General features: G+C 41.1%; 3 protein-coding genes and 1 long non-coding RNA gene across 10 annotated transcripts; 2 read left to right on the plus strand and 2 right to left on the minus strand.

The window, feature by feature from the left end:
• Window positions 1–245: 245 nt before the first annotated feature.
• Window positions 246–3,464, plus strand: LOC105694138 (protein arginine N-methyltransferase 1). Of its 2 annotated transcripts, XM_012414525.3 has the most exons (9): window positions 246–482; window positions 753–1,106; window positions 1,192–1,367; window positions 1,434–1,595; window positions 1,724–1,911; window positions 2,031–2,257; window positions 2,332–2,534; window positions 2,610–2,691; window positions 2,767–3,464. In XM_012414525.3, exons 1-9 carry the CDS (start codon window positions 470–472, stop codon window positions 2,874–2,876), a joined length of 1,515 nt encoding a protein of 504 aa, XP_012269948.2. In that variant the 5' UTR covers window positions 246–469; the 3' UTR covers window positions 2,877–3,464. The 2 variants fall into 2 exon arrangements, with proteins under 2 accessions (XP_012269948.2, XP_012269947.2); XM_012414524.3 differs by having other exon boundaries at window positions 251–482; window positions 2,332–2,691.
• LOC105694141 (ETS-related transcription factor Elf-5-like) lies at window positions 3,333–6,694 on the minus strand. Its single transcript, XM_020850594.2, has 8 exons — window positions 6,408–6,694; window positions 5,849–6,008; window positions 5,499–5,756; window positions 5,293–5,355; window positions 5,092–5,178; window positions 4,817–5,006; window positions 4,451–4,648; window positions 3,333–3,936 (listed from the first exon to the last, which is right to left on the minus strand). The coding sequence occupies exons 1-8, from the start codon at window positions 6,546–6,548 to the stop codon at window positions 3,933–3,935; spliced, it is 1,101 nt and encodes a 366-aa protein (XP_020706253.2). The 5' UTR covers window positions 6,549–6,694; the 3' UTR covers window positions 3,333–3,932.
• Window positions 6,695–6,786: 92 nt separating this feature from the next.
• On the plus strand, window positions 6,787–9,858 carry LOC125500985. 4 transcript variants are annotated; one of them, XR_007278434.1, is made up of 4 exons: window positions 6,787–6,923; window positions 7,044–9,404; window positions 9,471–9,546; window positions 9,658–9,858. It is a non-coding gene; the product is annotated as an uncharacterized LOC125500985 (long non-coding RNA). The 4 variants fall into 4 exon arrangements; XR_007278437.1 differs by lacking the exon at window positions 6,787–6,923 and having other exon boundaries at window positions 7,177–7,318; window positions 7,385–9,404; XR_007278436.1 differs by lacking the exon at window positions 6,787–6,923 and having other exon boundaries at window positions 7,177–7,318; window positions 7,402–9,404.
• Window positions 8,927–13,655, minus strand: LOC105694136. 3 transcript variants are annotated; one of them, XM_012414520.3, is made up of 12 exons: window positions 13,392–13,654; window positions 12,916–13,248; window positions 12,537–12,800; window positions 12,266–12,469; window positions 12,003–12,193; window positions 11,442–11,927; window positions 11,030–11,203; window positions 10,811–10,954; window positions 10,111–10,428; window positions 9,926–10,039; window positions 9,375–9,536; window positions 8,927–9,290 (listed from the first exon to the last, which is right to left on the minus strand). In XM_012414520.3, exons 2-11 carry the CDS (start codon window positions 13,151–13,153, stop codon window positions 9,432–9,434), a joined length of 2,238 nt encoding a protein of 745 aa, XP_012269943.2. In that variant the 5' UTR covers window positions 13,154–13,248; window positions 13,392–13,654; the 3' UTR covers window positions 8,927–9,290; window positions 9,375–9,431. The 3 variants fall into 3 exon arrangements, with proteins under 3 accessions (XP_012269943.2, XP_012269944.2, XP_020706252.2); XM_012414521.3 differs by having other exon boundaries at window positions 12,916–13,145; window positions 13,392–13,652; XM_020850593.2 differs by having other exon boundaries at window positions 8,927–9,536; window positions 13,392–13,655.
• Window positions 13,656–14,562: the final 907 nt, after the last annotated feature.

A 14,562-nucleotide genomic window follows, 5' to 3' on the forward strand; every position in this document is an offset into this window, starting at 1 on the left:
TTTCCTCGCGAGAAAGGGTCAATACTTTTTCATTTTTATTCGGAGAAAAGACAAAACTTTTGCCGTTTTGTCTTGGGGAGAATGGTCAATACTTTCGCATTTTTCTCGGAGAAAAGACAAAACTTTTGCGGTTTTCGTTGTTTTAGTTCACGAAAATTCCGCCACATGGCGCTAGCTGTACTCGCGGTGGGCGGAGCTTAGAGAAAATGGGTGGGAAAATTGAATAATTAATTAAAAAATCGGAAAAAATCGGAAAAAATCAGAAAAAATTATGAAAAAAATTGAGAATAAATCTAGGATGATGAAGCTATGTTGCATTAACTAAATACGCTGTCACTCCAATGTTACTACTATTATGTATTACGCGTGGCATCAAAATTAACCTAAAATTCATAATTCCAATAGCCGCGAACACGTGAGCTGGGTGCATCGCAACATCGTTATTAATAAAGAAAAAGCCTTGGTGACAATGACCGACGAAGGTTTGTACAATCAATTGTTCAATTCCAACTAGTAGAATCAATTATCGTCTAAAAACGGGCATATGGCTGTAATAATTTGACGTCAATTATCGTTCGACCACGATAACGCTGTAGCTCTGCATCTGTCAACCATACGAAATACCCACTATGATTGTAATTTATTCATATAGTTGTTGGACTAGTGCGGAAAAATTGACGCAACATAAAGATAGTTGTCTTTATCTGCACCCATGTATTAAATTATATCGTTGCTTTTCATTCATTCCACAGCTACCCTCCCAACTGATAATCCTGTGTTCGATCCCGACAGAATAAGTGACAATGACAGCGGAGATGATTGGGAAGAAGTACACGACGATGTTCAGGACATAATTTGTCTTTTCTGTGACAAGAATCATGCCAATTTTCCTGCTGCTCTGAAACACCTCGAAACCGTTCACAAATTCATTCTAACACTCTTCAAAAAAAAACATTCGCTCGATACATACCTGTACATTAAACTGGTAAATTTTATTCGAGCCAATAAAACAACTCCTGAGGAACTAGATTCACTTCACCCACAAGTCTGGGACAGTGATGAATACTTGATGCCAGTTCTCCAAGATGATAGCTGGTTAATGTTGGGTAAATACAATCATTTGCAAGTTATCATTCTCCATTACCCTGAGATTCTCACTAACCAAAGCCTATATTTCTATTTTGTTTCAAGATATCGAAGACTTCAATGAAGACAGAGATGTACAGAACCAAACCGCATACCCTGTGAATTCGGAAAATGGTTGCGTTACACTATCAGAAGTTCATTTTGTTGAATTGCAAAGAACTATACAATCCCTTAAAGCGCAACTTGAACAGCGAGATGCCGCTTGTCAACTTGCTAAAGAAGTATGAAGTCACTCTTCGCTCAGCTGAGACCATTTACACGTTTTAACAAAGCCGATATATTTTTAGCAAATAGATGATATGAAAGAAAAGGTACAGAGACTCGTATTAGATGACGAGTCTCTCAAAAATACTCCGAGTGACTGGTGCGATGAAAATAAGAGCTTGGACTGTGACGAAGGATATTTCAACACTTACAGTCATTTTGCCATTCATCATGAAATGCTTACGGTAATTTGTGGATTATTAAGTTCTAATGGGAACTCATGCCTCACGATTTATTCATCGTGAGAATAGCAGATAGATCATTGTTTGAGGTACCGAAATATGTATTACCATTGACGCTAATATTTTTCTAGGACAAAGTTCGAACAGAAAGTTACCGTGATGCCTTGCTAACCAATTCAAATATGTTCAATAATTGTGTGATGCTGGATGTTGGTTGTGGAACTGGCATTCTCTCCATGTTTGCAGCAAAATCGGGTTGCCGGCAAGTTATCAGCGTCGATCAGTCAGACATTATATATCATGCGATGGATATCGTGAGGTGAATCTTGTATTTGTGAAAAAAAGTCATCAGGGTTCTGGACTCCTTTTAAATACTCTGACCAATGATCGAGACTATTATTTGAGATCCGCGATTGCTGATTGAACTTTTAATTTTAGAGAAAACAATCTCGCTGATGTGATCACATTGAAAAAGGGTCGATTAGAAGACATCGATCTACCCGTTGATAAAGTTGACGCTATAGTATCAGAATGGATGGGATATTTTTTATTATTCGAAGGAATGCTGGATACTATTATCTTTGCCAGGGATAATTATCTGGTACCCGGTGGTAAACTCTTACCAAATCTATGTAACATCAGCATCGTTGGCAGCGGAGATACCAGTACGTCTTAGACTCTTTCTCGTCCTTCTATTCATACAACATATCCGATTGCTCACCGCCATTTTATTTAACAGACCGATACATCGATCTGGTGGATTATTGGTCAAACGTTTACGGCTTCAAAATGAGTTGCATGAAGCCGGAAGTAGTGAGAGAACCAAGCATAGAGGTGTCCCATGTACAGGACCTCATAACAAATGCTTGCGAACTACAATCCTTTGACCTCTATAAAGTAACTACAGAATGTGTGAATTTTACATCGCCATTCGATCTCAAGGTAAAGAAAACTGGCTCATTGACCGCCATAGTTGGATACTTTGACGTCTTTTTTGACTTGGATAATCCGATCCAGTTTAGTACCAGCCCTCATGCACCTCCCACACATTGGAAACAAACCGTCTTTTCCCTCAGTGAGCCCATCGGTGTTACAGAAGGTAAGTTACTTGTTCATATTTCGTTTCGATCAACGATAAGACAACGGTACGCTCATCAAGAATTTGATTTTTTAGGAGAAACTATCACTGGAAGGCTGACATGTCGAAGGCATGTAAAAGATGTCAGAGGTCTAGCTGTGACCATCCAGATAAAAAATTTCAGTCAAGTTTATTTCTTGAACTAATAATCTCAATCCATCAGCGTACAGAACTTTTGTGAGCCTTATTCGAGCTGCATCGTTTTTTTTTTCTTGTAGAAGAATGTATACTACTCGACTAAGTTAAAGGGTCACTTTGAGAAAGTCCAGCCTTAGCCTTTAGGGTGAATACGAGTACTCGGTACCGAGTACGGGATCTCGGATATTTCACATACATACTCGTAATCAGATCACACGAATATTACTTCCATGCAAAAGTATCGGTCTTTCTTCACCTACCTCTGTTGAAATGCTCTTCGGTGATATCAATATCTAATGATACGATGACCGTACATCGAACAGTGGGATTTGCAACAAATTGGCATTTTCCATCTACATGTATTAAGCTTTTCGACAGTGGTTGACGCACTCGGTTCGCTGATGAGTAATTTTGGGTAGAAATTAAGTTCGTCTATCCCAGAAAGAACAAGTGTAACAATGGTGTACATATAAGAACTTAGTCTATTATTATGTACAATATACATACATATGCATACATGTGATGGGAACTCTTATTTTATACTCATAGAAATTGATAATTTACAATCTGATAAAAATTATAAAACTGTGATCCTATACCGTTGTAGCTACGTTAAAAACACATACCTATCCTAATATTGTACACGTACTCGGCAAATATGAAATTCTAAATCAATATGTGACACGGGGTATGACACATGAGCTACATCCTACACTAATAAGGCACTTGGAGAAATTTTGATTTCACGTTGCGCAATCACAATTTTAATTTGAGTATGGAATCGATAATGTTCACTGCTGCTGAATAGGTATAGGTTTACCTATGCCTAACATCTGACAACTTGTAACAACATATAATAAATTATTGCACATATAACAATACTGTAAGGCTGGCTCTTTTTGCTCGAATAAATCGGTTCTTCAACTCGAACAATGAACGCCCCATTGGTGACTATGAGCCATGAACAAATGGTGTTCCAACCGGTGGACGAAATCTCGGAAAGTATTTTCTAAGACCGAAGCAGCTAAGTCGTTTGTACCTCCGATGGGTTCGAAATGGGAATGTCACCTCGGTAGCATAAAAAAATAAATAAAAGTTAGGCGCCTGATGACTTTGTAACAGCACTGCAATCGTTTATCGGCATAGCGTTAACAATTTATGATTCAACTATTTTCATCTAAGCGCACGCAGACCGGGGCACGGCATATGTCATAGAACGTATCTGTGAAGATCAATCACAATATTGAAATTACTTGCATGTGCTTACTATTATGCGGATTGGACCACCGACATGTTACTTTGATAAGGGGTTCATCCATCCATAGTTATCATGAGATGTAGCTACGATGTAGAATATTACCACTTAAAAGGTAAAAGGTGTCGCAAAAACCCAACGACAAACGCGCATTGCACAACTTTTACCGATGGAAGTTCAGTATAGGTGTCGGGTATGGATCGATAAAACGCAAGTAACTGTTATTACTGTGCGTAGAGATGTTTCTGGTACGACACGTGACTGTTATACGTTGATAAGACAGGCGATCGCTGATCGGTGAGTGTTCAACCCAATGTTTTCACTCACGTTGGTGTAAGATGAGAATCCGATTTCGGAAACATCTTCATTTCCTTTCTTCTTTGGTACGATGTCTCTGATTCTGCCTCGAAGATAGATTTGTTCAGGATTGGATTGTCGCTATCGAATCCCGTTGCTTTGTCGCCGAACTCATAAACAAGCCGTCGTTGAGGTACTGCCACCAATATGTTTTTCTTGTAATAGTATCTAGAAGAAATTGAGCGACTGGATTGACACACGGATTGACAACGATCTACTTTCTGCCCTAATAACGCGTTATTGTACCGTTACAGCGATATGTCGTATTTCCTCATTTTGGCAGGACATTAAGTTCACAGTATCCGCGGAGCGTACCTAGATCAATTCACAACTCACCTCATAGCACGGCTGAACTTCTCGTACGTCATGTGTGGATTTTTCTTACGTTTTCCCCAAAGCTTGGCCACTGCGTCGCTGTTAACGAAGCGAAATCTCTTGACTGCGTAATTTTCCCAGCATATCAGTTTCGGGCAATACTTTGGATCGCATAACAAGGCTTGTATAAATTGCCAGATCTTCAGTTTTTCTGTTAAATGTTCGAAGGCATGAAAATCGTAGTTACAGTCGTTTGAATGGCTGGGAGATATTCCACAGAAGTTCATAACGCTCACCTGCAGTTTTCACCTTTGGGCCCAAAATACGCGGCCTACCGGGTGGCCGCTTTTTAACGCACTCCAAGCCACCTATCGATTCCCCATCTGAAAGATACAAATCCGAAGACGAGGTCAGAGTGATGCGATCGGTGAGACCATAGCGGGTAAATAGTTTGAAATAAGCGGAAACCGAGGGAATGGATCGAGTCCGATAATTACCGGAACGATTGTTGCTGAGAATGGAGTCGTCGTCAGACGTTTGGTAGACTTCGAACGGTAAAGCTGCACGAAACATGAAAAATACGCCAAACTAATTATTCGATATGTTATTGCGGGTATACCGCTGCGTAGTATTGCTCAAGGTCCAATAGCCGTTTGACTTCCGCGATTCAACGGAGAACCATACAAATTCACGTCGAACTTACGAGGGCTTTTGGAATCTCGCGTCTTGGGCAACAAGTCGTAGAGCTTCTCCCCAAAGTCCGGATCGAGGTTGACGAAATCACGACACGTCAGGTTAACAATTTCCACTCCCGACATCACCAGGGCACAGGATGTTGCTCCGTAGGCTTGTCCTAATTTCATACCGGCCCACATCAGCCACTGCTGCGTGTCCTCTTTTCTCCATTTTTCCGTTGGTATCGTTCTCCACTCGTCCTTGTCGACGTCCATGTCGTCGCTGACTGCAATCACAGACGCATGCGATAACGATCATTTATTCGGTATATGAATTCGTGAACCATACGGTTGACCGTTGAAGACAAATTGTCCTTACCGAATAGCGATTTCCTGCTCGATAACCGGTCTGTATCGTAACTTAGCGTGTCAAACTCCGATTCGGTTGCAGCTCTTCGAACGCAGTGAGCATCCAGATTCAAATATATCATGGATTTCCGATTCAATTCTTCGTACAAATCACTCGTATAGCCGTGTACCTGAAATTAATAAGTATTATAGGTTTCTACGTGTACGTAGATACAGCGAACGACGAACAACGTGACTTTGAACGAAATGAGAAATCAGCTCGTATTCATCAACCGCGCGGTGCAGGTGCAAGTGTAGCTCGATCGCTTCGTTCATTATTGCAGATTCTCAACGATACAATAAATCGATCAATCGTCCGAATTTGAATCATGACTCGTACGACTTGCGACGTGCACTCGACCCGCTGAGAAGCTTGAGCGGAATTACATGGGTACGCAGAAGTGCGGTGTATAAGGTGGAGGCTTCGATAAATATAAAAACCGACACTAATTTCAATTTACTCTATTCAAAAACAATACGTGCAATGGCCATCGGCGTAGTCAGGAATTAAGAATAAGACGAGCACTTACCCGCGATATATTGGTGTTGGTCTGATGGAAATCAATCGAAACATTGGACATATCCTCGATTGTATGAGCAGGACTTGAATTGTACAGGAGACCGTTACGCCGTTCCGTGAACTTAACTTGGTCCATCACATCCAGTGTCATTTTACCGATTCACGATTATTTTCGAAGGATGGAAAAATGAAAGCTCCCCTCTCGGAAGTATAATCGGGGCTCGGTTGATTTTGAGAAAAGTTTCCTCGAACCTCGCCGCACGTACGCACGTCAGCACTCGCTCGAGAGCTGGAAGGCTCTACACGGCATTGAAATGGGCTGACGGGTTTTGGCTGCAGCCAACAACACTGGGAATTCCCGCTCCTGAATCTGACCAATCGCGAAGTGGCTGCAATGAGGACTGACAGCACCGAATGACGCAACTCAACCCCGTCGTGTATAAATACACCTGTAGCTTATATCGTTTGTATTATCCATGGAATCGTTATGTGTGTGCACATGCATACACTCGCATATCGTACGTAGGTATGAATTTATCCTCGTTATTAACGCTGCATGTGTGGATTATGGGACGAAGTGAAACCGTTCGAATGGAGCGAATAGCTTGCGAAAACTTGTTACTCGTTGTTCTTCGTTTCTTCACAGATTTGAAAAAAAGTCTTCAAACAAGTGGGAAGGCTCGATAGGATTTTGCCAATGGCATCGGGATCGTACAGCGAGAATGATGATGCGAATGTCTAATGAAGTCTTCGAAGATTAAATTTCAAACAACGCGAACGAGAGGTCGGTGATGTTCACCGAACGTGCCAATACAAAAGCAGCGTCATCCGATGGGACAGGTGATATACGAGAGAAAATAAGTATATCATCGGCGTCTAATCGCATCGATATTAAGGATAGGTAATGGGTGTTGAGCTCCGGTATGTATACATACATATGTATGTAAGATTTTATGGAAGAAAAGTGGCATCGATGACGCAGCGCAGCTCTGCCATTTTTTCAGATTTCGCACGACCGCGAGGATTGACGTCACTGAATCTCCACCTCGAGTGATCCGTTCATACGGGCGTGTATGTGAGTTGAGATAATCACAATATTACGCATTTGCGGATTACGGTGATAATTGGCACGATAGATGCGATACGCGTATCATCAACAGGTATACCTATGAACGTGCAGGTTCCACCGATGCGCAGGGTGCTGGAATACGCGAGAATTAAACGGCGTATACCGAGGTGCATACGCGCCATAGGACTCGCGGGCGTCGTCCGTATGCAGGGCATGGAAAAAACCTGTCGATCGCAAGGAGACGAGCTCCTATAAATCAAATAATACTTGTAAATTGCACTACCTCGTACTCGTACGCGTATACACAATGCGTTATACCTCTGAGCTGTACGGTACGTGTGCCATTATTGTTCGAGAATTGGCGTCCGAATTCGGTGAATTGGAAGTCTAAGTCGAACCGAATCGGCCTTGCCGGGGTAATTTGTATATCCTCATGCGTGTGTATTTGTTGCGCACGCGGCGACTCGATTCTTCCCTTCTATCGATCCTTTTTTCTGCCGATGCGCATATTCTCTGTCGTGCTCGCAAACACCGGCTGTACGGGTATACAATCGTACCGATAATGACCAAGTTATGAAAATTCACGAACGAATCGGGATTCGAAGGAAAGAACTACCTTCGGCTGTAACTCGCTGCACATGATCACGAGCGCCTTCTCGCAGTTAATTAAATCTGCTTAGCATGCATGTAGTTTCCGTCTGTTGCACCTGTACTTTTGCATCCACGTACAGGTATACATACGGGTGTGGGTATAGATGCGTTTCATTCGCCATGCCCATTGAGCCCTCATTTATACTCGGCTTTATACCTTTCGTACTCTTCTCCTAACGCAGTTCGGTGGCAACGCACGAAGATCTGAAATCTATCCATCCGGATCATCTATGAGTATCAATATTGACTCAAGACCAAACCCCGTTGCTGTAACTTTCGCATTAGCCATTGGCATACGTTGTGTATACTTGGGCGATGTATACGTATCCTACGTGCGTACGTAGTACATACGTAGCTGCATCGAGTCACGTCAAACGAAGCGTCGAATCCACCGGAAGCCTTGCGGCAGCGCGCTTTCGTTCAGGAAATGAAACCGTTGTTATCAACTGATATCGCGTACGACACGGTACGCGCTATCCGATTTCATCCGGTATAGGTAGCAGGAAAAATTGCTCTACACTAGAACGTTCATGCGAACTCAGAAATACGTACGATATGCAGTTCCAAAGATGTATTCTGCTGTTTATACGTATGTATTTACATGATCAGCCATTGTGCCTTCCTTCAAAATCTCATTTCCAGGAGAAAAATCCGAGTCATTTCGAATGGATAAAAATGGAGTATGAAATAAAATCACATGGTCCTCGGGTATTTTGTCAGAAGGTGGTCTGGCATACCCCCCATCGGGAGGAAGAGATTGGATCTTCGACACTGGAAGTTCACGGATGGATAAGAGGAATGCCTCGCGATTGTTTTTGCCACATCTATATTTAGTAGAACCGGTTTGACATTGCGAATTATACATATCGCGTGTCAACAAAGTACGTATCTACCTCCAGATATAATACGCAGGTATAATCGTAAAAATCGAGTGTCTTGCAAAAGTCGTTTGACAAGGGCATTTGTTTCGATACATACCCTCACGTATGAAAGGCATGATACCTGTGTTTCTTCGATAAATTATGACAATAACGTCTCAGAGAATCCTTGCTTGGATATCCGATATATGAACTTTTCCTCATGATTCATTTTTCACTCTTCGGTTTTCAGTTAATCATTGATCCCAGAATTCGCTCAAGAGCCCATACCGATGGAGCGTTTGGAAGAATATGGCTACGATTTGATTGTCAGATCAAATATTTTACGTGTCCATGTGATATTTACACTCGGATATCATGTAGTCAAAAGAAAACGTACCTCGGCATGATGTAGATCGAGGGTTTGCAGGTAACAAAGTATAAGTGCGAAATCTGTTCATTTTTTGTGCTCATCACACGCTATTTGCGATGCTAGGTCGGCAAACTTGGCGAGATAATCAACGCTGTTTTCTCCCATCAAGCCCTGCATTTGCGACACGACCTGAAAAGTTGTAAGGATCATCGTTGATCATCTATTTGAGAAAAAAAGCAAAGAAATTATGTATGTGCTGTAACTTTTCCTCAAAATCAGGAACCTTGTAATATTTAAATATTTTATACAGTTTGGTCTGGATTAACGAACAAGTCCCATGAATCATTGGAGATTTTAAATCATCGCAAGGTATTCCCGAGTGTTCCGTTCTAAAGGGCATGGTTTCACGATAGTTGGATTATAAATGAGATTATAGAAAGCCACGCGAGTCGTTGTCACTGTCGTAAGATCTGTTGTTCTCAGTGCAATAAAGGGAGTGTTCCTCTGCCAATACTTTGTCAAATATTCTTCTGAATTCAAGATGAAAATTTCATGTAAATACGAAATAATATATTTACGTCGGACGCGGGGCGACTGTCTTCCTTGGCGTGATCTTCGGCATTGGTTTGTTGGGAAATCTTAACGGGTGATTCGAGCTGTCCCAGGAAACTGCTTAGTGAAAAATCAGCCACCTGAAATGATACCGTAAATATTAATTACCGCCGACGAATACCTGACTCTCTTTTGGAATTCGAGTACTCGCCTCGCTGTTGAGCCACTGCTGTTCTCCTTCCTTGAGGATTTGCGTAGCACTTGTAATAATCGAATTGCAGGGCTTAGCTTCGACGTCATCTGACAATACGCCTAGAAAATGTTCCCTCTTGGAATCGCTGGCAGCTTCGACAACTGGATTTTTTTCGTCGTCGATGATCGTATTCAAGACCGATCTTTCGCCTGACTCTTCTTGGGTAAAATTTTCACCAACCTCGACCGTTTTCGATATTTGCATCGGCAGAACACGCTGAACCAGATTCTTTTGGCGTACCGTCCTTGCCCTTTTTCCATAACGGTATTTGAACTTCTGCAATCGACAAAAGAATTTTGTACGCATACCACATGTACTACATGCCGCTTTATATTTCGATTTATACGTTGATAATTTCTGTATCTTTTTGATTCCAGCCATTGTCCTAATATCGCATGCTCGGTCGGCATTCACGCAAGTTAGGACGCGGTAGTGCACGAGGAAAATTTACTCGCACGGAAGTTGCGTTGATTAAACCGAAACGCGAGACAGTTCTGTCATTTGACCACCGGATGTCTTGCGGTTTTTCTAATTTAAAACGCGATTTTCATGTTGCGAAACCTGCGGATAAAATCGGTCAACCGCTTATCATTGCATTTCGGTATACCCTGAGAAGATTGGCAATCAGCTACCTTCGAGAACTTGTGTTAGTACTCACATCTAGCTGAGATTTGAAGGAGTCCGAAGGGCCGATTTTGTGGAAAGGCTGCGGAATCAGCGGGCGACGGAACGTTGAATCCTTGGTCGACAGAATACGAGAAGAAACGACAGTTTCGTTGCTTCCTGAATTATTCTCATATCCCTGAGTGAATCGCCAAAAATTTCACGAATTATCGTTGTGAATCAAAAATCGCGATGCTCTATTAATTCCGCTTACTTTATTCGCACCGTAGCTGTGCTTTGCTATGGACAACAATTTCTGGAGCGCCAAAGACAATGTGTCGTCGTAAAAGGCACCGATGGACTTTGGCTTTTCCATGCCTCGAAGATGACTCTCTCTGTTCGGTAGGTCCCACCAATACTCCAGAACTATTTTTGAGTCACGGCCGAACTGTAAAACAAAATTTGTGGTTCATGTGAGTGGAAAAGTTTATACGTAGGTTATAATGAAACAACCAATTTGGATGCGAATGAAAGAAGGCAGGCACAGTTTCTGCTCAGAGGTGCTCAGAGGTGGGTCGAGCTAATCGGAAGGGGGAGACAATGAACATTCATGCCGGCAGGAAGTGGATTTTTCTACATTTAACACAGTGAAACAGCTTGGATATTTCAGAGAAGAGATTCGATACCATAAGATAAAGATCTCCAACTGTAATGGTATTGGCTTCTTCGTTATTCCATCCTAAGCGTATTCTGGGCACATTTTCCCTACCGGGAAATCTATTAGGTTCCAAGGGCGAGTCCGAGATCGTTTGATCATGGCCGAGAAGAGTTTTATCCATGAGAGTGGAATCGGTGGCGTCACCATCGCTGTTGTTGTCCAGGGGTATAATGGGGTCTTCCGCACGGCTTGATGCTCTTCTGTCCGATCTATTTCTCTTTATTCCTTTTCTGCCAACACCTTTCAGATAATGAAATGCTCCCAGTAACTCAAGTTTTGAACCCTTCAAGCCCAACCGCTTCTCGTATGCGTTCAAGCTGACGCTATCGCTGGTCAGATATTCTCCAAGATTGACGGTAGGGAGAGAGATCTTTGTACCATCCAGTGGTGAGACCCGCAACAATCGAGACGTATCACTAAGGTCCACGCCTACTTGGCCATTGATAAATGTGCACTAGCTACAATGTAAGGATATTTAGGACTGAGATGGCGTTCGACGATGAGAACGGTATCGTTTGCACAAGGATACGGTTCTGTACTTAGAAGGTCGCCAACGTTGTTGCAAGAATGTCAACAAGGTTGAAAGACGTCTTTGAATGGGAACCAATGCCCTCACTCTTGGGTTCATTGCCGCAGCTTGAACTTGCCACCAAGCCAAATTATTTCCAGGCCTCAACTCGATGTTCACTCGGGATGGTAACTTGATTTCCTCCTGCCAATCTGCAACAAAATTCTTTGTACGGATGTGTGAAGTAAAATATGTAAAAGATGTCGAAGTAATGGAATAACCACCTTCTAGTTGATTTAATTTTCTCAAAGTCCTACAGATTGGGGTTTTAATTCTCATCGTTTTTCCTCTCAGCCTCACTTGTGTCGAACCCCAATAGACGAGCTCGTTCAATTTGAGGTGAACTTTTTCATGGATCCTTGGCAGCTTCCTCCTCAACTCACCATAGTTAATGAGGCCGTACAATTCTTGCGAAGCTTTCTTGACGTCTAAGGAATTTGAATATGAGTCAAAATGTTTGAATTGAAAAGTGATTGGAAGAGTCAGTGGTTATACCTTCAGAGAATTTGAGATGTTTAGAAATTTTGTGCCAAGTGCGGTAGTAAAAGTGACGAATCTGTTCCTTATTTTTTATCATATTCTCAGAGACACCTTTCTTTTTCCCCTGATTCGAAAAATAATTCTGAAGAGCATCAAAGTCCTTGCCATATTCGTTAATGGCCTTGAAAAATGTATTTTTGTCTTCCATCGACCATAATTCACAAGATCTTTTGAGAGATCTTACAACTTTAGCCTCAATACTCTCGTCATCCTTTGAGTCTGGAAAAATCAATGACTTTTAACTACTTTTATGACATATTCCTGGAATTGGCCAATTTTAAATCAGCTGCATAGAATGGCAATTGATAACAGATCGGTTTAATTGGATTAGAACCTTTTCTTTCACCCGTGTGACCAGAGTCGCCTGAATCAATCCTCATCTTCTTTGTTCCTTTGACGATTCGAATTTGAGTGTTTTTTGGATCTGAGGTTACTTTGGTATCAGGGGTCGAGGCTCCCTGATGGGGAGTCAATATCGTTGAATGTTTTCCAGCGGATTCATTTTCCATGTAATCTATAATATCTTCATTTTTACCAGTACTCTCAAAGATTTGATCAGCTTCCCTAAACATCGAGAATAAACATCCAAGTATTGATCTGCCGACCAGGAAGACAAAATTGATTACTTTAAGATCTATTCCTTTCCCCTTTGATCCATTACATCCATCTGTAGTTAATTAATTATAAATTAACAGCTCACTTTAGCTAAATTCTTGGTGAGATTATTCGAATTTCCTCCTTGTACATCCTCCGCATTAAATGAAATATCAACGAATTCGTATCGTTCGAATTCCATTTGTACATACTTACATGATTCAGGTGAGATAGATTGTTCTTGTTACAATTCATGAACGGGGCGACTGATTTGACTCTTTGATTATCATTTCAGCTCTTCAAATTACGTATTGCAAACAAATCTACAGCTACTCCAGCAAGGATACCCCGGCAATTGGTGATCAACGTTGCTCGTCATCTATACACCGAAGCAATGGTCGGTTTTTTCTTTAAAATTTATGAAACCTCCAAAAAATGTAGTAACAATCTCGAGCACGATTTCAGCGATGCCTCTAGACTGGACATGTCAAAAACCGGATAGGTTATTTTCAATGTTGTGTTCGATGATCGATCCTCGATGTTCAAATACTTTTGAATCCAACGCGCACACGAACTCCAAATCACAACTCCACAGGTTCCGCAATCAACTTCACTTGTAAATGATGAACTGGTACGATAGCTGTGTAAATAAGTCTTTTATTTCCATAGAATGGTTATGAATATTGGTTTCTCATTTTTTTCCGTAAGTATATTGAAATGTATAAACTTTATCGCAAATAGTATGTAATTTTAATTTTTTTAAGTAAAGAGTAATCCAAATCCAGACTCATGCTTTCCTAATGGATATATAACTTGTGTTATTTGCAATAACTATATGATAATCATAATATATTGATCAAAGTATAAAATCAAGCGTAAATGTGAATTTTTATAATCAAACTTTTGTCATCACTCAAAGATGAAATACTTATCAGTGTAACAATTGGGCAAGGAGATTTTTTTCAGGTATGCTTTAGGCGTTGATTTACCTGCATCATGATCTGCAGAAAACTTGGATGTGAATTATACGGCATGATATTGTACCTGTTACGGTTATTCTGAAAAACGTTTGCAATCGCTTTCCAAATGCATATTCTTGATACTTTTTCTTGATAAAAGAATCAGACATATCTGAGCATTTGTGTGATTATGCATATACCTCATATGACTACCTCAATATGACTTGTGTGTGGGCCAAGGCTTATTGCCTATACCTACACTAGGCGAACTCTATTTATTATGCGTAAGAAGAGAATGCTATTTGCACTCAAAAACCACGTTGAAGATTTTATTCTTATTAAATTTTTATGAGCATTTTATCCATCGGCATGCAATATTGTTGAACATTTATCTATGAAGAACAAAAATGCGAAAATTATTTGAGGTA

Source organism: Athalia rosae, chromosome 5 (assembly GCF_917208135.1).
Source record: "Athalia rosae chromosome 5, iyAthRosa1.1, whole genome shotgun sequence".
In the NCBI taxonomy this organism is placed as follows: Eukaryota; Metazoa; Arthropoda; class Insecta; order Hymenoptera; family Athaliidae; genus Athalia; species Athalia rosae.

Excerpts from the sequence above, each read along its gene's own strand:
- LOC105694138 (XM_012414524.3), top strand. Across the intron at positions 2,258-2,331 it reads CGTTGGCAGCGGAGATACCA|ACCGATACATCGATCTGGTG; the intron begins GTACGTCTTAGA and ends TTTATTTAACAG. Across the intron at positions 2,692-2,766 it reads GCCCATCGGTGTTACAGAAG|GAGAAACTATCACTGGAAGG; the intron begins GTAAGTTACTTG and ends TTGATTTTTTAG.
- LOC105694141 (XM_020850594.2), bottom strand. The coding sequence starts at position 6,548 with ATGACACTGGATGTGATGGACCAAGTTAAGTTCACGGAACGGCGTAAC. Across the intron at positions 5,179-5,292 it reads TCTCAGCAACAATCGTTCCG|ATGGGGAATCGATAGGTGGC; the intron begins GTAATTATCGGA and ends TGTATCTTTCAG. Across the intron at positions 4,649-4,816 it reads AAGTTCAGCCGTGCTATGAG|ATACTATTACAAGAAAAACA; the intron begins GTGAGTTGTGAA and ends AATTTCTTCTAG.
- LOC105694136 (XM_020850593.2), bottom strand. The coding sequence starts at position 13,153 with ATGTTTAGGGAAGCTGATCAAATCTTTGAGAGTACTGGTAAAAATGAA. Across the intron at positions 10,955-11,029 it reads ACAGCTACGGTGCGAATAAA|GGATATGAGAATAATTCAGG; the intron begins GTAAGCGGAATT and ends CGATTCACTCAG. Across the intron at positions 10,429-10,810 it reads CCTTCAAATCTCAGCTAGAT|AAGTTCAAATACCGTTATGG; the intron begins GTGAGTACTAAC and ends TGTCGATTGCAG.